We start from the raw sequence: 20845 nt of genomic DNA, 5'->3' as shown, positions 1-20845 counted from the left end.
ATTTCAGTTATGTAAGAGCTTTTAAATGCAGGTTGCTTTTGATTAAATTAATGTGATTTAAATAAACTCCATAGCAGATGGCATGTTTACATAGGATTTAAGGCAGTGATGGACAGGATATTTGGCTCACAAGATGAGAAAGGCGAGAGGGACAGGTTTGAGTGCCCTGGCAAGGCACAGTGTAATTCTGGCCAACTCTAGCCCTCCCTCAGCAAGCCACATTTTAGAAACCAAAGTCATAAAGATACTGTTTTGGCCAGTAATACAATTATGATCCATGCAGAATTCTCTGTCTTATTGGGAAGCTACTTTCTCTAAAATTATTCACTGAATAACTCGTATTGTTTATTTCTAGGTTCTGTATTTAGGGCTGTGTTGGCTTTTAAAAACTGTGTGTCCATCATGGCACATGTATACATATGTAACAAACCTGCACGTTGTGCATATGCACCCTAGAACTTAAAGTATAATAAAAATAAATAAATAAAAATAAAAACAAAAACTGCGTGCATATGCATATATGCGAATTTTTTAACAAAAGAAAGGGAAAAAATAAATACGATTTCTGGTTGACTTCATACAGCTAGTTATAATGATCTGTTACGCCAGACTTTCACATTTCTTGTGCATTTTATATGTATTCCTCTTAAATATTAATTTCTGTGTTTTATAGTCACAAGCAATGAGCAGCACAGCTGATCTGTTGGACACAATTTTAAAAGCAATTGAAGAAAATATCACCACTGAAAATAGCTGCTCTCTTCTTATGGCTCTGGACACACTGCTGAACTCTGACAGTACAAAAGAAATGGTACTGAATGTAATGAAATTTATTAAAATAATGCAATATTTGAACTAAGATTTTTAGATGTATGTGCATTTTAAATGTTGCAGGGTCATTGAAGCTAGGCAGTGGATACCTAGGGGTGGATTAAGGTCTCTACTTTTGTATATGTTTGGAATTTTTTATAATACTAAATTTTAAAAATTCCATTTGTTTCCAAATGGACTTTTTATAAAAGTTTAGAAATTGGCAGTTTGGCTGGGTAATTTTAAATTTAGTGTGATATTTAGCAACATTATTTGGCACAGCATAACTCTGGTATTTCTCCCTGGTCCTACAGTAAATTTTCTAGATATAAAATGTATATTTTAGAGTTTTTAATCATCAGTGTCTTTTATTTTTATAATCTTAATTTTTCTCTTCAAAAAATCATATTTTAAAATTAGGCTGGGAAGCAAAATTAAAATATTTATTTTTAAATACAATTAATCAGTGGCCATTAATTAGGTAATTACAAATTATTGGCATTCTGTATTTGTTCGACAAGAATGGTTTTTAAAATGTATCATATTTATTACTATTCCATAGAGCATTTGACCTTGTAATGTCATAGTTGATATGAAAAGGCTGTGGAAGGTGTTCATATCAAGGGCATTGGTGTTTTAAAATAACATTTGGTTGAAAAGATGAGATTTTTTAGCTTTGTGTTCATTTATAAAATTTTGTTATTAATAAGTCTTCATAAATAACATGTACCCAACGATCTTAAAAATCTAAATGGTGACATCATTGATCTAGCTTAGGAGTAAGTAGATTCTGAAAGGAATAATGACTGGTTGCTATGACAATGTGGCTCTCACCAGCTGCTGATTTGTTGCTTGAACACAGGGTTTTACGTGCAAGATCCAGGCTCTGCGTGATAAGCTGTGGATCTTCCTGGTTCAGTCTTTCTATGCTGTTCGTCACACAGAAAGCTGGAAGCTGATGAGCACAGATGATCAACAGAAAATCCAAGCAGGTACGTTAGCCTTGAGATATTTCAATTCTTATGTAATGATCATTGTGACAGCAGATATTTTGAGGGCATTCTGATAAGTGAAAAGGTTAACATTTGTGTGCTTCTGTTGGATAATAGGATGCTAACTGAAACTGGTGCTCATATGTTTAGGCAGTTTTAATAAATCATGCTTTTTAGCTGTTCTTAGAAAATGAAACTCATTTCCTTTATATATATATATGTTTCTAATCTTACTATACATTAGCAACAATGTTCTAGGCAAATTTGCTTACAAGCATTCTTGTGAAGAGATTAAAAGTGTAAGAAAATGTAACCCACATAGAACAGAGTATCGAACATACTTTTTCCTCCTTTTTAAATATGTTTTGTCATAAAGCTTTTCCATCTTTTTCATAAGACACCCTTTCTTGTGGTTTTGCCTGGAATAGACGGCTTTATTTCACAACTGATTGGTTCAGTGATGTGGAGTGTGCTATTGCGGACTGTCCCTCAGGAGCTGCACAGTGGTCTGTGACATTTAATAGGTATCATCTGAAACATTAGCATTAAACAAAAGATGTATATTGCTCAGAACATGTGTTTAAAAAAAATATCAAAATAAAAATTTGAGGGTGTGGAACTGAAAATGGCTTCATGACTATTTTCGGGTTAAAGCAGGTGCCTTAGATAAAATATTGGCATATTCAGTGTGTATACTTTTTAAAACATTTTAAGAGACTAAATTTTATGAAGCAAACATTTTAGTACTGTAAACATGGAAGCCATGTCTGTTAAAATATATTTTGAGAATGCATAAATATTTAAATTTTTTAGTGGTATCATCAGAATAGGATCTGCTTTTACATTATAAGCATTACATGATAGTGCAGCTAGATGTGATATGAAGAGCACTTTTCAAAGAAATTCCAGTATTTTAAACAAAAATTATGAGAAGAAGCTCTTAGAAATTGGACATTTTTTTCCTTGTGACTATTTCTGTGCTGATTTTTAAATGATGGTTTATTTTTACAAAATTTATGTAATGTAAAGTAACAAGATAAGATCAGCATTCCTTCAGTAGGTGTCTTCAGCTCTCTTCCAATTAGTAGCAAACTTTGGTTTTCTCTATTTTAGAGGATTTCATAGTTAAGTTGAGCTTCTGTGTTCTTTAATTCTTCAAAGTGCTAATTAAAAATACATGTAAATACCCATATTTAAATAAAATGTTATTGGTAATCCAACTATCCAGCTAATCCAACAATCCTTTTTGAATTGTCAAAAAGGACTTTTCATTCTGTTACATTGTATCAGTGTAATAATAATGTTTTAATCTTAAATAAGTTGAATTATAATGAGTTCTGACTTATGCATAATTACTTCATTGGGAAACCCAGATAAAGGAATGGTTCTGGGTTGTCTGTTACTACATTTTGTATGTCATAGTTGAGTTACTGACCTTTGGGAGAAATTTTTTGCTTTAATTTCTTCCTGTGTATTATTGTGCAGAGTCATTTGCTTACTGCAAATCAGTCCTATAGTGCCATTTTCAGGATCCTGCTTTGTCTTATAGCACATATCCTATAGAATAGAGATCATGGAAGATGCATGGTAGTTACAGATAATTTAATGTATTTTTTATTAGCTGATTTAATAAAAATCAAATAATTTTCAGAGATTGTATATATTTCTTCAAAATATATCTTAAAGCCCAGTAACCTTCAAAAGAAATACATTTGCTAAACTATATTTGTAGCTCTCATATAATTATTCCAGCCTACATATTTTCCTGACATTCAAATTCTTATTTGAAGAGCATAGACATGAGTTCTGCAATAAATTCCCATATAAACCTAACTTATAAAATGAATTTTTATTTAATTATAAAAAGAATATTTTGAAGATTGTTTCTTGTTTTATTTTCAGTAGAACCTTATTTTTTTATTTTCTCTTTCCTCTTTCCTCATTATATGTCTGCAAAACCAGAAAATATTTTTAATTTCAAGAGTATTTTTACATTTAGTATAAACATTTTCTCATATTTAATAGCTTGTAGAATGTTACATTTGCTATAATCTGTAATTTTTTGTAATTTGGAAAACTAAATGAAACCAATTATCTAAAATGTCAGTTTGAGAAAATTCTCATGTTTTTCTAAATGTATGAATCTTCTCTGTGAGACTGTACAGTTCTTATTTATTAATTTTAATAACATAAAACCTAGGGGCCAGAGAATAAGATAGAAAATGAGGTTCTTTTAAAAAAATTCTAAAATATAATAGAGAGTTGTTTTGTATACTAGATTGGTTTCAGGTTTATTAAGTTGTTTCCATCAAAATATAACCTTTTTTCTACTGACATACTATTTTTCCTTTACTTCTAAGGTAATAATAATGTTCCCTATAAAAACAAATTGCTGTTTCTTTCTACAGCTGCATTTGACAAAGGTGATGATCGAAGACTTGGCAAAAAGCCTATATTCAGTAGCTCGCAGGTAAACTTTCTAAATTTTATAGGTACAAATGAAAAAGATAGCAAATTATTTAAAGCTTATTATTTTATATTTCAAAAAAAGTTTTAAAAATCTATTCATTAATTGAAGCTATTTCTTAATGGAAAATTTTTCTTTTTCTAAATCAAGTGAACATTTAATAAATGTTTTAAAGTGAATTTTTTATATCCAGTTGGCACTGGAAGTATCTACCTTTTTCATTTCCTTGAAAACCTTTTTGGCAGCTAACGTATTAGAGCTATTTCAGTCTATTAGAAGTTGTTTAGAACTCTAGACCTAATTCAATGTCTATTTTTCTAATTAGCCTACTTCTTAAAAAAGAAGATTTTAGGCTGGGCATGGTGGCTCACGCCTGTAATCCCAGCACTTTGGGAGGCCGAGGCGGATGGATCACCTGAGGTCAGGAGTTCGAGAGCAGCCAGGCCAACATGGTGAAACCCCATCTTTACTAAATACACAAAAATTAGCCAGGCATGGTGGTGCACACCTGTAATCCCAGCTACTCGGGAGGCTGAGGGAGGAGAATTGCTTGAACCCGGGAGGCAGAGGTTGCAGTGTGATGAGATTGCACCATTGCACTCCAGCCTGGGTGACAAGAGCGAAACTCCATCTCAAAAAAAAAAAAAGATTTTAATTCACATAATGTATTTTTGGTGTTTTTGAAAAAAGCAATTAGTACTAAGAGTACAACTCTGTTTTACTTTAAAAGTTACTTGGTATACTTTTATGAGGTATCTAAAGTAGTTGAATTCTTAGAAGGTAGTATTGTGGTTGCTGAAAACTAGAGGGAGGGAGAAAGGGGGAGTTGTTCAATGAGTACAGAGTTTCCATTTTGCAAGATGAAAAGTTATCTGTTGTGCAACGAAGTGCATGCAGCTAACATTACTACACTGTTACTGAAGTGTATTAGAGTACTTAAGTGTATTAAATGGTTAAGATGGTAGATTTCATGTTTTGTGTGTTGTTTGTTTGTTTTTGACCACCCACAAGGTTATTTGGTGTTTTTCTTATAACCTGAAATAAATTTGTCTTCCCAAAAATGTTATTAATTATGGTTAGGGTTCCTAGCTGACTTACAGATGTTCACTTAACCAATAATATATTCAAAGTACAAAATTATTCTAACCTCTGTGTGGTACAATGATAGACATACATTGAGAGTTCCAGTTTGGAATGCAATGAACGTATTGCCCTAGCAGAGTGGAATAGGAAATCCTTTTTTCTTCCTCATCAGCTAGTTGATAGGAACTAATGCAGCTCCAAGCCACAACTGAGAGTTGTCATGGCTTGAGGAAGAGGTCAAGCTCCAAATGTCTTGAGTGAGAAACTGGGAGACTGGAGTTTTTGCCAATTAACCTCTTAGGATTGTTTCCAAAGTGGGTTTCACAAGATACGAGCTCCATCTAGCATCAACTATAAGTTGGAGAGTAGCTACACACCATAGCTCCTCTTTTTTTTTTTTTGAGACGGAGTTTTGCTCTTGTTGCCCAGGCTGGAGTGCAATGGCACGATCTCGGCTCACCACAACCTCCGCCTCCCAGGTTCAAGCAGTTCTCCTCCCTCAGCCTCCCGAATGGCTGGGATTACAGGAATGTGCCACCACGCCTGCATAATTTTGTATTTTTAGTAGAGATGGGGTTTCTCCATGTTGTTCAGGCTGGTCTCGAACTCCCAACCTCAGGTGATCTGCCTGCCTCGGCCTCCCAAAATGCTGGGATTACAGGCGTGAGCCACCGCGCCCAGCCCCATAGCAACTCTTTATAGACCGACGATGCATATTATACCTTGAAAGTGCTGAGAAATGCTAAAGAATACTTTTGAATTGTTGCATCCAAAATTTTCCCCAATGTTATAGCTATGGAATACGACTAGGGTCCCGTCAACCCTTTTAAAGCATATTATACGATTCCACAGAACATACTCTAGGAAATGGTGCACTAGGACATTTTTTTCTGTGTTCCCTGTTATCCCCGTGTTTTTTAAAGGCCCCCAGGAATTAGCCTACTTGCCTTCCTATCCCCTGCTACTCACCAGGCTTTTCCCCCTTCCTTGCCTTACTGCAGAATAGAACAAAGTTTCATTATTTTTCCTCATCCTCCTGACTTTGTGGTTGTCTAAGTCTTTTTTCTGTTAAGAACAATGGGAAGGAAGGAAGTTTCCCCCAGAAAGACAGTGATGTGCTGAAATGGATGCTGGACACAAAATCAAAAGAGTTCAAATTTTGGCTTTACATTTATTATGTGTCATCTGTGGGTCTTAGTTTGCTTATTTATAAAATGGAGTAATAAAACCTAGCAGGATTATTGTGAAAATTAGGTGAAATAATTTATGTGCAATTATCTGGTATGTAGTAAGTGCTCAATAAATGTGGAGCAAATAAATGTGTTTTCCAAACAGGGATGAGCTATCTAGGAGGTGGGAGAAAGTTAATCAGATAAGACAGGGAAAGAGGTTTTTTGTTTGTTTGTTTTGTTGTGGTGGTTGTTGTTGTTGCCTGCTTCATTTTTCCTTCATAGAGCGATTTAAGAAGAATGCTTAGTACCAAAATACTTAAGGATAAAATATATGATACCTGGGATTTGCTTCAAAATAAAATGGGGGTAGGTGTGTATGAAATAAAATTGGAATTAATAATGAATTAATAATTTTTAGAGCTGGCTATTAGGTACGTGAGGATTCATTATACTCTTCTGTCCTCTTATGATTTTGTTTAATTTTTCCTATTTTTTGAGACAGGGTCTCACTCTGTCACCCAGGCTGGAGTGGAGTGACACAATCACAACTCACTGCAGCCTTGACCTTCTGGGCTCAAGGGATCCTTCCACCTCTGCTTCCTATTCAGCAGGCATAGGCCCAAGCTACCATGCCTGGCTAATGTTTGTATTTTTTTTTGTAGAGGCGGGGTTTTGCCATGTTGCCTAGGCTGGTCTCAAACTCCTGGGCTCAAGCAATCCGCACCTGGCCTATTGTGAAATTTTTCAAGGCATACAGCTATACCATATACTATATAGATTTCACCCATAGCGTAATACTTCAAGATGCATAAATTCAAGGATAGAATAAATTAAGTAGATTCAGTGTTAAGGGTGGGAAGGAGTTCTAAAAGCAGAAGTCAGCCTGGTTTTAGGTATTAAAAATAGAGAAATGTGTTTTTTTTGAGCTAAGATTTGAGCAAGAAAACAAAAAATGAGGACCAAGCCTATCTGAACGTTTTAAATGTTAGAATCCTAGAAGACTGCCGTGGATAGGACCAGTCTCTATGCTGTGGACAGGCATAAGCTGAGACCCAAAGCTGTTAATAATTTCTGAAATGTCCCAGGCTGGTTAGAAGCAAAACTAGGACAAGAATCTAGTGGTTGTTTTATCACCATGCTTTCCTTTTTTCTAAATTTAACCAAGTTATTTATTGTGTATTTTTTTGTGTGCACCCACATTCATATATGTTATTTTATCTTTGACAACTTTTAATGTAATTGGAAGCTTTTCATATTTAAAAATAGACCTTAAACTGCATATCAAAATATGCAATATATGCCTAGCATTAACAACATTGATTACGTTTTTTGTTTGTTTGTTTTTTGATTATCCAATATGTGACATGGTGCCGAGGGATACAAAAGATGAAGAGAGCACAGGCTCTGCCTCAGACCTCTACAATCTCATACAGCTTCCAAAGGAAAAAAAAAACCATTTGCATACTTACATAAAGAATGACAATAGGACGGGCACGGTGGCTCACACCTGTAATCCCAGCACTTTAGGAGGCTGAGGTGGGTGGATCACGAGGTCAAGAGATCAAGACCATCCTGGCCAACATGGTGAAACCCCGTCTCTACTAAAAATACAAAAATTAGCTGGGCACGGTGGCGCATGCCTGTAGTCCCAGCTACTGAGGAGGCTGAGGCAGGGGAATTGCTTGAACCTGGGAGGCGGAGGTTGCAGTGAGCTGAGATCGTGCCACTGTACTCCAGCCTGGCAACAGAGCAAGACTCCATCTCAAAAAAAAAAAAAAAAAAAGAATGACAATATTGGCCGGGCACGGTGGCTCATGCCTGTGATCCTAGCACTTTGGGAGGCCTAGGCAGGTGGATTGCCTGAGCTCAGGAGTTCAAGATCAGCCTGGGCAACACGGTGAAACCCTATCTCTACTAAAATACAAAAAAATTAGCCAAGTGTGGTGGCATGTGCCTATAGTCCCAGCTACTCAGGAGGCTGAGGCAGGAGATTGCTTGAACCCGGGAGGCAGAGGTTGCAGTGAGCCGAGATTGGGCCACTGCACTCCAGCCTGGGTGACAGAGCAAGACTCTGTCTCAAAAAAAAAAAGAAAAAAGAAAGAAAAAAAAGAATGACAATATGATCTTAAAATATTATCCTAGAATTTCTACCAACTTAAAAATTTTCTTTGTTCCCTTTCATATCAAGGTTGGTTCTAAGGAAAATGATGAAGTAGGTACGTTTATCTTCAGTGCCATTTTATTTGTCCCTTTTTAGCCTATTTCAACTATTTTTAGGATCCCTTTTCCTTCGCTTCCTATAGCCAGCCAGTGCTATACTAGTATCTTATTTGTCCAAAAACCAAGCTTTGCAGATGTAGTGTATTGATGTGCTGTGCTTCCTAGGAGCTTTTAAAAAAAATTTTTTTTAAATAAGGACTCCAAGAAGTAAAGGATTCTTCCCACAGAGGATTAAGTCTTTAATGATAAAATTTCTGGCACTTGGAATAAGGTTGAAGAGAGAATTTTTATTGAAAATCTTTATAATGTCCCTCAAATTATGCTATATAGATGACTTCAGTGTGAGGTTAAATCATGAGCTCAAGTCCTGATTCCATCCCTCATCAGCCTGAGACCTGGGGTAAATCACATACCTACTTTAATCCTCAATTTCTTGTCTAAGAAATAGAAACAGCCACAGGAGCTAGTTCATGGGACTGTTGTGAGGATTAAGTGGGATGATGTATACAAAAGATGTAGTATAAAACATGGGAGTAAGCCTTCTAAAAAATCATGGATATTGTCATTCCTCAGGGCATCCTGAATCTTTATAGACATTAATCTCTACCAAAACTTCATACATTAAAAAAGCCTTCCTTTTATTTATTTATTTACTTTAATAGATAGAATAGCATGCCTTTAAAATAAACACTTATGCTGTATTTCAGATTTGATTACGGTAATCTAAGACAAAGTTTTGATCCAAATGATCAAAGACAGTTCAAGCTTTGACCTTAAATCATAATATGAACTTTTCTATTTTTTTTCTTCTTTGAAAGACTGGCTTTTGGAAACATAAAATATTATATGTTAAAGATTTCAGTCAAATTACAAAGTATTTTTTTTCTTCTTTATAGCAAAGGAAACAAGTTTCTGACTCTGGTGATATAAAAATCAAATCTTGGAGGGGAAATAACAAGAAAGAGTGTTGGAGTTATCTCTCTGCTAATAAAAAGATGAAATCTGATGGATTAGGAGCATCTGGACATTCGTCAAGTACCAATAGAAATAGTATAAATAAAACTCTGAAGCAAGATGATGTAAAGGAAAAAGATGGTACAAAAATAGCATCTAAGATTACAAAAGAACTAAAAACTGGGGTAAAAAATGTTTCTGGAAAGCCCAAAACTGTAACAAAATCCAAAACAGAAAATGGTGATAAGGCACGGTTGGAAAACATGTCACCTAGACAAGTTGTAGAAAGATCAGCAACAGCAGCAGCAGCAGCAACTGGACAGAAGAATTTACTAAATGGAAAAGGAGTGAGAAATCAGGAAGGGCAAATTACAGGTGCCAGACCCAAGGTACTCACAGGAAACTTAAATGTGCAAGCCAAAGCAAAGCCTTTGAAGAAAGCTACAGGGAAGGATTCGCCATGCCTCAGCATCGCAGGACCCTCCAGCAGATCCACAGATTCAAGTATGGAATTCTCAATTTCCACTGAATGTCTGGATGAACCGAAAGAAAATGGATCAACAGGAGAAGAAAAGCCTTCTGGACATAAACTATCCTTTTGTGATTCTCCAGGACAGATGATGAAAAACAGTGTAGATAGTGTCAAAAATTCCACTGTAGGTGGGTTTTAGCACTGTAATTTTTAATATCTCCTGACAGTTAAAGTTCCTTCAAAAAACAAAAACCTAAACCTGTATTTGGGCTTTTATTTAGTTTCAGATGCCAACAGAATACTTATGTATATGTACTTATGCTAACAGAGAAAATGGTAGTCCTTCCCACTTTAATATTTCATTTTGTTTATAGTGTCTAACCAGTAAACTTACACGTTTGTTACATATTTAATGTATTCTCTCTTATGACTCACTTTTTCTTAATTTATAGCCATAAAATCTCGACCTGTTTCAAGAGTTACCAATGGAACTTCCAATAAAAAAAGTATTCATGAACAAGACACTAATGTAAATAACAGGTAGGTCTTCATTCAGTGTTTTAACCTATCTGTTAGCTTTCTCTCAAAGTTAATTATATACTAACTGCTAGCTAAATATTTTTAAAATATCTTTTATTTTTTGTTAATGTATTTACATAATATTTTAACACAGTTTTTTATTTATTAAAAGAAATTAGTATATGCAAAATGATTGAGGCACAATATTTAAAAGAATATATTAATGTGTACTATGGCATATGATTATACCTTGCTTTATTATACTTGATCTACAGTTTTATAAACTTAAAAAGACTTATGAGCATATGATTTTTCTATTTTCAGGAGAGATGTATTTTTTATTTCTTGAAAAAAACTGTTTCAGGTATTGGTCTTTTAAAAAGTTCATGTTTTGGAATCTCAGTGTAATACTGAATGCAAATAATTTTTTTTAGTGTACTAAAGAAAGTCAGTGGCAAAGGATGTAGTGAGCCAGTACCACAGGCAATTTTGAAGAAAAGAGGAACTAGCAATGGATGTACTGCAGCTCAGCAGAGGACAAAGAGTACCCCATCTAATCTTACTAAAACTCAAGGTAAAGCTGAAATAGTACTGGATATCTTGAAATTATTTCCTTGTGTAAACTGGATAAGCCAAACTCTGATTTGCAACTTCAGTAGCAAATAAGCAAAATACGGTTTTACTCATTTTATGTTTGTTTCACACCATAGAGATGAGATTGTAAACTTTTACTTTTCAGACAGGTGTTTTGGGATGTAGGTTTGGTTTTTGTTGTTTTGTTGTTGTTATTGTTGAGACAGGGTCTTGCTCTGTCACCCAGGCTGGAGTACAGTGGCGTGATCACACTGCAATCCTCCTTCCTCTGCCTCCCAAAGTGCTGGGATTACAGGCATGAGTCAACACACCTGGCCTCTGTTTGGTTTTCATTGTCTTTTGTGAGAGAAATAATTAAGGGAGTCACTAATTTATCTGCATTTCTGGTCCTTTTAAATATTATGCCCATGTTTCTTGAAAGTTCCATTGATAATTATAGGAATTTCATTTGTAAAACTGGCACTAAAGAGCTCTATAAAAAGTAATAGTGCAGGCTAGGCGTGGTGGCTCACGCCTGTAATCCAAGCACTTTGGGAGGCCAAGGCGGGTGGATCACCTGAGGTCAGGAGTTCAAGACCAGCCTGACCAATATGGTGAAACCCCATCTCTACTAAAAACACAAAAATTAGCCAGGTGCGGTGGTGTGTGCTTGTTGTCCCAGCTACTTGGGAGGCTGAGACAGGAGAATTGCTTGAACCTGGGAGGCGGAGGTTGCAGTCAGCCGAGATCTTGCCTCTATACTCCAGGCTGGGCGACAGAGCGAGACTCTATCTCAAAAAAAAAAAAAAAAAATTGATAATGATAATAATAGTGCAGTCTAAACAACTATAATACATAAGGAGGAAGAATTTCCCTTCCAGAATCTGTGTGAGTCCATTGTTTTTCAGTGTTCTGAAAACGAAAAGAGTACTGATCAGATTGCGTAATTTGCTAAAATAATAACTGATTTTCAAAATTGCTTTTATGTATCAAGCATTCACATATGTAAAAGCAGTTCGTAAAATGCTAAAAACAATTTTGATTTAGATTATGAATTATTACTGAAAATCAATTAAAAATAAGGTAGAGAAAACATTTTCATATCCTAGTAATAGCTAAATGTTAAACATTTAAAAATATTTGATAATTCTGTTTGACAGATTTGAATGTCCAAAATGTGATTTCTAAGACTTTCACCAGTATAAACAAATGGATTCCCCAAATTAATCCCCTTCTTTCCAGTCAGCAGTTTTAGTTTCCACTGAAGATCTAAGTTGTTAATCCTAATGAGCTACAGTAATAATAATCTGGTTATGACAAGTAAATTGGTTTTATTCATGTTGAAGAAAACAACTGCAACCATTTTAACAGTTCTATTTATTTTATATTTAGCTTGATTCTCCTTTTCAGCTATGTAGAGCACACTATTTTTTTTCTCCAAAAACTTCAAAGGGAAGACCTTTCTTGCTCCTTTGATAAAAGAAAATCCGAGTTTTTCACCCTCATATATTTTTGCAAATCCAGTTTTGGCATAAAAATCAAGTCTCTTTACTTGAGGAAGAGAGATCCTATTTTAGTAATTTTTACTGGGACCCTGGAGTAGTCCCTCTATATTTTTAATTGAAAAAATTTTTTTATTTTATCATGTAACTGATTCCTAATCTGTGCTTGTCCATTTGATCATAGATATGTTACCCTTCCATTGTGTTCTTGATTTTATGTTTTCTGAAGTAATTTTAAAACAAATTACTAAATTTTACTCACAAATTGGAGGTGATATTACATTACTGAATATACCCTCTTACTTTTCTTAGGATCCCAAGGAGAGTCACCAAACTCAGTAAAATCTTCAGTCTCTTCAAGGCAGTCTGATGAAAATGTGGCAAAGTTGGACCACAATACAACTACAGAGAAACAAGCACCTAAGAGAAAAATGGTCAAGCAAGTACACACAGCTTTGCCTAAGGTTAATGCAAAAATAGTGGCAATGCCTAAAAATCTAAATCAGTCAAAGAAAGGTGAAACTTTGAATAATAAAGATTCAAAACAGAAAATGCTTCCTGGACAGGTTATATCAAAAACTCAGCCTTCCTCCCAAAGACCTTTAAAACATGAAACATCTACTGTCCAAAAAAGTATGTTTCGTGATGTGCGTGATAATAATAAGGACAGTGTTTCTGAACAGAAGCCTCACAAACCTCTCATTAATCTTGCATCTGAAATAAGTGATGCAGAAGCACTCCAGTCATCCTGCAGGCCTGACCCACAAAAGCCATTAAACAATCAAGAAAAAGAGAAGTTGGCGTTAGAATGCCAAAATATTTCAAAGCTGGATAAATCATTAAAACACGAACTGGAATCAAAACAGATTTGTTTAGATAAAAGTGAAACAAAATTTCCCAATCACAAAGAAGCAGATGATTGCGATGCAGCTAACATATGTTGTCATTCTGTTGGGAGTGATAATGTAAATTCAAAATTTTATAGCACCACAGCCCTAAAATACATGGTTTCAAATCCAAATGAAAACTCCTTGAACTCTAATCCAGTTTGTGATTTAGACTCAACAAGTGCAGGGCAAATCCATTTGGTATCAGATAGGGAGAACCAAGTAGAGAGAAAAGATACAAACAAACAATCAAGTATTAAATGTGTGGAAGATGTTTCACTGTGTAATCCTGAAAGGACAAATGGTACCTTAAATTCTGCTCAAGAAGACAAAAAATCGAAAGTTCCTGTGGAAGGACTGACAGTTCCTAGTAAGTTGTCAGATGAATCTGCTATGGATGAAGACAAACATGCTACAGCACACTCAGATGTATCTTCCAAGTGTTTTTCGGGACAGCTATCAGAAAAAAATTCTCCTAAAAATATGGAAACATCAGAATCTCCAGAGAGCCATGAAACTCCAGAAACTCCATTTGTGGGTCACTGGAATTTGAGTACTGGTGTTCTGCATCAGCGAGAGAGTCCTGAGTCTGACACTGGCAGTGCTACCACCTCCTCCGATGACATAAAGCCCAGATCTGAAGACTATGATGCCGGAGGGTCTCAGGATGATGATGGGTCAAATGACAGAGGTATCTCTAAATGTGGCACTATGCTGTGCCATGATTTTCTTGGAAGAAGTAGCAGTGATACCAGTACTCCTGAAGAATTAAAAATTTATGATAGTAATTTAAGAATTGAAGTAAAAATGAAAAAGCAAAGTAGTAATGATCTTTTCCAAGTTAATTCAACAAGTGATGATGAAATCCCTAGGAAAAGGCCAGAAATTTGGTCTCGATCTGCAATAGTTCACTCTAGGGAAAGAGAAAATATTCCACGAGGCAGTGTCCAGTTTGCTCAGGAAATAGATCAGGTATCTTCTTCAGCAGATGAAACAGAAGATGAAAGATCTGAAGCTGAAAACGTTGCAGAAAATTTCTCTATATCTAACCCACCTCCTCAGCAGTTTCAGGGAATAATTAATTTAGCTTTTGAAGATGCAACTGAAAATGAATGTCGTGAATTTTCTGCAAATAAAAAGTTTAAAAGGTCAGTTTTACTTTCAGTCGATGAATGTGAAGAGCTGGGATCAGATGAAGGAGAAGTCCATACTCCCTTTCAGCCTTCTGTAGATTCTTTTTCACCTTCTGATGTTTTTGATGGCATTTCTCATGAACATCATGGAAGGACCTGCTATTCCAGATTCTCACGAGAAAATGAAGATAATATTTTAGAATGTAAACAAAATAAAGGCAATAGTGTATGTAAAAATGAAAGCACTCTCTTGGATCTTAGTAGCATTGACTCTTCAAGAAAAAATAAACAGAGTGTTTCAGCCACAGAAAAAAAGAACACAATAGACGTCCTATCCAGTAGAAGCAGACAGCTTCTTCCAGAAGATAAAAAAGTAAACAGTGGAAGCAATGTGGATAATGACATTCAGCAACGCAGCAAATTCTTGGATAGTGATGTAAAATCTCAAGAAAGACCATGTCACTTGGATCTTCATCAAAGAGAACCCAATTCTGACATACCAAAGAACAGCTCTACAAAATCTCTAGACTCCTTTCGGAGTCAAATTCTGCCTCAGGAAGGTCCAGTGAAAGAGAGCCATTCTACAACTACTGAAAAAGCTAATATTGCTTTATCTGCAGGTAATGTACAGAAATAGAAATGCTAAATGCATAAGAAAATAAGTTTATAAAATTTTAAAGTTGTATGAAGCCCTGAATGTTATATTTTAGTCAGATAGAATAATTACTTAAGCAACAGATTAAAATTTTAAATGAAAAATGTCTTAATGTGAAAATTAGTTACTCATTCTTTATTGTTCACTTAAAATCCTAATGAAGAAGTAATATCTAGTAAAAATTTTGATTGTTATATAGAGCTAACCTACTAAGAGATTTTACATGAAAGAATAAAAAGAAAAACTTAGTTTGCTGCTATTTAGTTATTTATGTATAATTTAACACAAGAATTCTTGACTATTAGAAATTTTATTATACATTGGATATGATTTATAGACTTGATAGTATATAAGAGGCCTGTGCAATAACTCTAGTAATATGTAACTAAAAGCACTGAACTATTTTAACAACTAGATTGATTATTACAATTTATATACATTTTACAGAGATTAAAATTTTCAGGATCTGTCTATTCTAAAGTTTTCAAATAAAAAGATAAATTTCCTAAGAGATTATATTTAGAAGCAATGATAATATATGAAAAAAGCCCAGGCTTATTTCATATTGTTTAGATGATTTTCTGTCTAATTGTTTTGTGTTTTTTGTCTTCCTTATTATAGTAATTCAGACTAATGACCCACATTTAAAATATGCAATAGTGGCTAACTGAGTAGCTATTGTGTATTATAACTAAGAAAAAATACTGATCAGTAGTTTCCTGTTCAGCAAAATCGGAAGAATAAGGAGGTCTTTAAAGTTGTACTTTTTTGTTTGTTTGTCCTTGCTTGCATCTTCCTTTGCATGTGCAATATACAAATAAGCCTTTAGGTGAAATGTATTTATCCCCGCCTTTTGCAACGGACTTACCCTAAAAGTCATCATCAAAACACTATGTCTTTTTTTTTTCTCTTTTTCTATTGTAGTGAATTAGATATATGTGCACATTCTATGTTTATGTTTAAATGATTTATGTTTTCTGTATCACAAGTTTTCAAATTAAAGTATGGAGAATTATTGTTAGTTGCCTATGTTGATTTTGCTTCTAAACATTACCCTTGAATTTTAAACACAGAAAAATGCCTCAAAAATCTTGTCAATTTTGTATAGATGTTATTTTTCCCATTCTGTGTTTTTTTTTTTTTTTTGGACTATCGCTGTTATATTGTGTTAATATTCTACAAAACTCTGAGGGTACTAACGTGCAATTTTTACATTGTGTAGTATTATGAATTATTTCAGGAGACATAGATGATTGTGACACACTGGCACAAACCCGCATGTATGACCATCGGCCTTCAAAAACCCTGTCTCCAATATATGAGATGGATGTAATAGAAGCATTTGAGCAGAAAGTGGAATCAGAAACACATGTTACAGATATGGATTTTGAAGATGACCAACATTTTGCAAAACAAGACTGGACACTACTAAAGCAACTGCTCTCTGAACAGGATTCAAACTTAGATGTTACAAATTCCGTTCCTGAAGACTTAAGTTTAGCACAGTATCTAATCAATCAGACACTACTTTTAGCACGAGATAGCTCAAAACCTCAGGGTATAGCACATATTGACACTTTGAACAGATGGAGTGAACTAACATCTCCACTTGATTCCTCAGCGAGCATCACCATGGCTAGTTTTTCCTCTGAAGATTGTTCGCCTCAAGGCGAGTGGACAATTCTGGAACTGGAAACTCAGCATTAAGTGTTAACATTTTGGAAAAATTTATGCCACTCCTTTATTTTTTGATGCCTATATTATATCCAAATGATAATTGCATTAGCCAGATATAAACTTTCTTTAATATTGAGTCTTTCCAATTTAATAAGGTAAACATAGTTTATTTATTAATATATCACATATAGAAAAATGTTTTTCTAAAGTTTTTGAGCATGTTTTCTCTAATTATTAGAGAAATTAGAAGACTTATAAGGAAACCCTAGCTTCAGTTTTCCTTTCCTAGCTGATGATTTGTTCACTTATTCATTATTCAAGAATTTAAAATGTGAATGCACAAGTAGATCAGTCCCTTTACTTTTTGCTCTGCATAGGGTAACATAGTAATTTAACAATAAAAACTTACTGTGCTTGTGTCCATTCATGTAGAGTTTTCTGTGACTAACATTCAAACTCACATTTAGGTGATTGAGGCTGATAGCTGAGTGTTGGGGAAAATCTTAGCTTTCCCAACAATTCAGGCCCGGGAAATTCTGAAGCAAGTACATCTCAAATTTCAACCACATCATTACTAAAACAAGAGAAATGGAATTTCCTGTCTCTCTCTTTTGGAGATATATCCACAGAAGGGAATCTGCCCTTGTTCAAAAGCATAGACTTCCTTTACAGGTAGTCACTCATTCTCCATTTTCCATTCCATGTTAGGGATATGTTGGAACTGCACCTGCAATAAGCCAGCACTAAATATAAACTTGAAAATGAGTATATGAAGCAATTGAGTTACGGAGTTTAAATTGTGTGTATGTGTATGTATGTGCACACACACTCACGTTTGCTTTCTTGGTGTGTTATTAGACACCAGTTCCTTATTTCCTGGATCAGATTGTCTTTCAGTCTGTAATTTTGGTAGTAAGTCAAAGATAAAAACCTTTGCTACAAAATGCTACCTGCTAGCGAGTACTTGGGTACTTTTGATATTGCCAATGGGATTATGAGATTTCATAAATAAGCCTCTCAAAGCTTTGTGACTCATAATTCTCTGAAATATGTCTGAAGTAAGGAAATAGTTTAGAATCCCTTTTCTAAATTAGTAAAGTCTTCAAAAAATAATATGATCTATAACTGTATTGAATACCAAGTCATATTAATGCACAATTATTTGTTCTAATAACATAGTTATGTTAGGGTTAGCTGCTAACCTATTATACCATAAATTTGCTATGCCTTTTTTTAAACTAGCTCTGTGAAGAGGGGCACTCGTTCGAGAAATGGTTACTAACTCATTCATTCAAAGTCAAGAAACAGGCTCTGGATTTAGGCACTTGGGTGTAAAGAAAATAAGACTTGATTCCTGCTCTAAAAATAAATAAATAAATAGTTTAGTTTCTAGTAAGGGGACATGGGGGGTATAATGTAAGAAAAAGTTCAAAATATAGTATTACAAAAACTTTGTAACTTAGAGCTGGATGGGAATTTAGAGATTATTTCGTTTTCTCTCTTCAAATTCCAAAGAAAGGCTCTGATGCCCAGAGGAATTAAGAGCTTGCCCAAGATCCCCCAGCTAATTTGTGGGCTAGGATTCAATATCTGTAGCCCACAATAATACCACTTTGGTATTATTTCTACCACACAACACACTTTATTTTTCTCACAAACCTGCGATCAAATACATTTACAGGTAGTTTGCAGTATAAAGAAGTATTATATGATAGAGTCAAAGACAGCACAAATTCCCAAGACTCTTCAAATATGAAACTATGTTAAGTGTTATTTTCAAAAAACTTCCTCAGAAGTTCACAAGTTTATAATTGAAAATTTCTTTTCCCAGCTTTAAGGTCTTAAAATCTTCTTAAACTGCTAAACATTAAAATCTACTCAGTTTCACATCACATCTGCAAGTAGATAACTAACTAGGAAGGCATTTTGCTTACGTAATAACCACCCAGAGAATTTCGGGACATATTGTGTTTTCATAGCATGCTCTTTTGTGAACCACACATCTACCAGTCTGTTTGCTATGGGACTCTTTGTACTAGTGCTTCATCATTCAACAAACAAAAATTGAAAAAGAATTGCTGACATTGATTTAGCACTTACAACACGCCAGATGCTATGCTAAGTGCTTTAAGTACGCATTAACACATTTAATTCTATGAGATATGTCTTCTTATCTTAACACATGAGGAAACTAATGTAGAATCCTTAACCTGGATGTGCTACCATTGTAGAAGAAACCAAAGGAGAAAATAACACACTACACTATTGTTTGCATGGGAGCCCAGAAGGACAGCTTGTCAGGAAGAGGTTAGAGAAAACTTCTTAGGGCAAGTAATAGTCTGTGACTGCTTCAGAATTTCTGTGGAGGAGTTTTATTAGCTGCAATCCAGTTGAAAGTTAGGCCAAGGGACTTATCTTGAAGATGCACTTGTATAGCGAGTACTTTGCTTTTACTTAGTATGCTGCAGATAATAAAAATACAAATCTTTTTAAAGATGCTTTTTGTACATAGTTTACATGAGATTGCAAAACTCCATCCATACGAAATATTTTTTTAAATTTTGATTTGGGTTGTTTAGGGAGGACTAATGAGATTCATGGAAAGGGTTTAAAGCCCCCATTATACCATGTTTTGGTGAAACCAGGTAACATCTGATGCTGGCCCAAGGATGAGTAAGAATTTGCTTGGTGAGAGGGCAGTCTAGATATGGCACTACATTAAGGAATAGTGACCAGGGTGGGTACTGAGTATAGGTAGAAGAATAGTAGGATATAGGGCTAAAGAGTTGAGCTGGTGGGCCGGTCATGGTGGCTCACGCCTGTAATCCCAGCACTTTGGGAGGCTGAGGCTGGTAGATCACAAGGTCAGGCAATTGAGACCACCCTGGCTAACACAGTGAAACCCAGTCTCTACTAAAAATATAAAAAATTAGCTGGACATGGTGGCACGCACCTGTAGTCCCAGCTATTTGGGAGGCTGAGGCAGGAGAATCGCTCGAACCCGGGAGGCAGAGGTTGCTGTGAGCCGAGATTGCGCCACTGCACTCCAGCCTGGCGACAGAGTGAGACTCCTTCTGAAAAACAAACAAACAAAAAAAACAGTTGAGCTGGTGCTGGGTTCCCAAAGTTGTTCCTATAAACGCAATCTTCAAAGTGTTTAAGCCTTGGATTTGGTGGGTATTATGTCTTCTTTATTATGCATTCATTTATTTAGTTTAACACAATGTATTTCCATGTTCTTGGGAAATAACCACCTACAACTCACAATGAGTAATGATCAAAGTTGTTTTTTAAGTTGTTAGGTAACATAACCAGGTGTGTTTTAGAAAGATAACCGGCAGTAATGAAGATGGCCAAGTATGGAGAAGTGCCCTAAACCTGTCAGGATGCAATGATGATAGTTTTGTTGACCTTAGAAATAGGGAATTGAGAAGGATTTGGTAATATAGACATTAGGTGGGTTGAGACTAGAACTTGGTGAATGATTACATGGTGTCAGAAGATGGAAAGGAATTTTTAAATTGTTGTCAGAGGCTGGACACAGTCGCTCACACCTGTAATCCCAGCATTTTGGGAGGCTGAGGCAGACGGATTGCTTTGAGCCCACGAGTTCAAGACCAACCTGGGCAACATGACGAAACCCCATCTTTAAAAAAAAAATTTTTTTTTAAACTAGTTGGGCATGGTGACACGTGCCTATAGTCCTAGCTACTCAGGAGGCTGAGGCAG

The 20845-nt window shown here is 35.2% G+C and overlaps 1 protein-coding gene across 2 annotated transcripts in view; it reads left to right on the top strand.

Moving 5' to 3' along the window:
- Positions 1 to 17539, top strand: part of BTBD8 (BTB domain containing 8) — a 106134-nt gene extending 88595 nt beyond the window's left edge. For both annotated transcript variants that reach the window (XM_031002878.3, XM_055352179.2), the window contains 8 exons: positions 674 to 811; positions 1673 to 1802; positions 4211 to 4272; positions 9641 to 10358; positions 10623 to 10710; positions 11124 to 11263; positions 13077 to 15404; positions 16680 to 17539. In XM_031002878.3, the coding sequence (XP_030858738.3) occupies positions 674 to 811; positions 1673 to 1802; positions 4211 to 4272; positions 9641 to 10358; positions 10623 to 10710; positions 11124 to 11263; positions 13077 to 15404; positions 16680 to 17146 (4071 nt within the window). In that variant the 3' untranslated portion in view covers positions 17147 to 17539. The remainder of the gene's footprint in view (positions 1 to 673; positions 812 to 1672; positions 1803 to 4210; positions 4273 to 9640; positions 10359 to 10622; positions 10711 to 11123; positions 11264 to 13076; positions 15405 to 16679) is intronic.
- Positions 17540 to 20845: the final 3306 nt, after the last annotated feature.

The sequence above is a fragment of the Gorilla gorilla genome, chromosome 1 (genome assembly GCF_029281585.2).
Source record: "Gorilla gorilla gorilla isolate KB3781 chromosome 1, NHGRI_mGorGor1-v2.1_pri, whole genome shotgun sequence".
In the NCBI taxonomy this organism is placed as follows: Eukaryota; Metazoa; Chordata; class Mammalia; order Primates; family Hominidae; genus Gorilla; species Gorilla gorilla.
The sequence above is the reverse complement of the archived record's forward strand: the minus strand, read 5'-3'. Positions and strand labels throughout refer to the sequence as shown.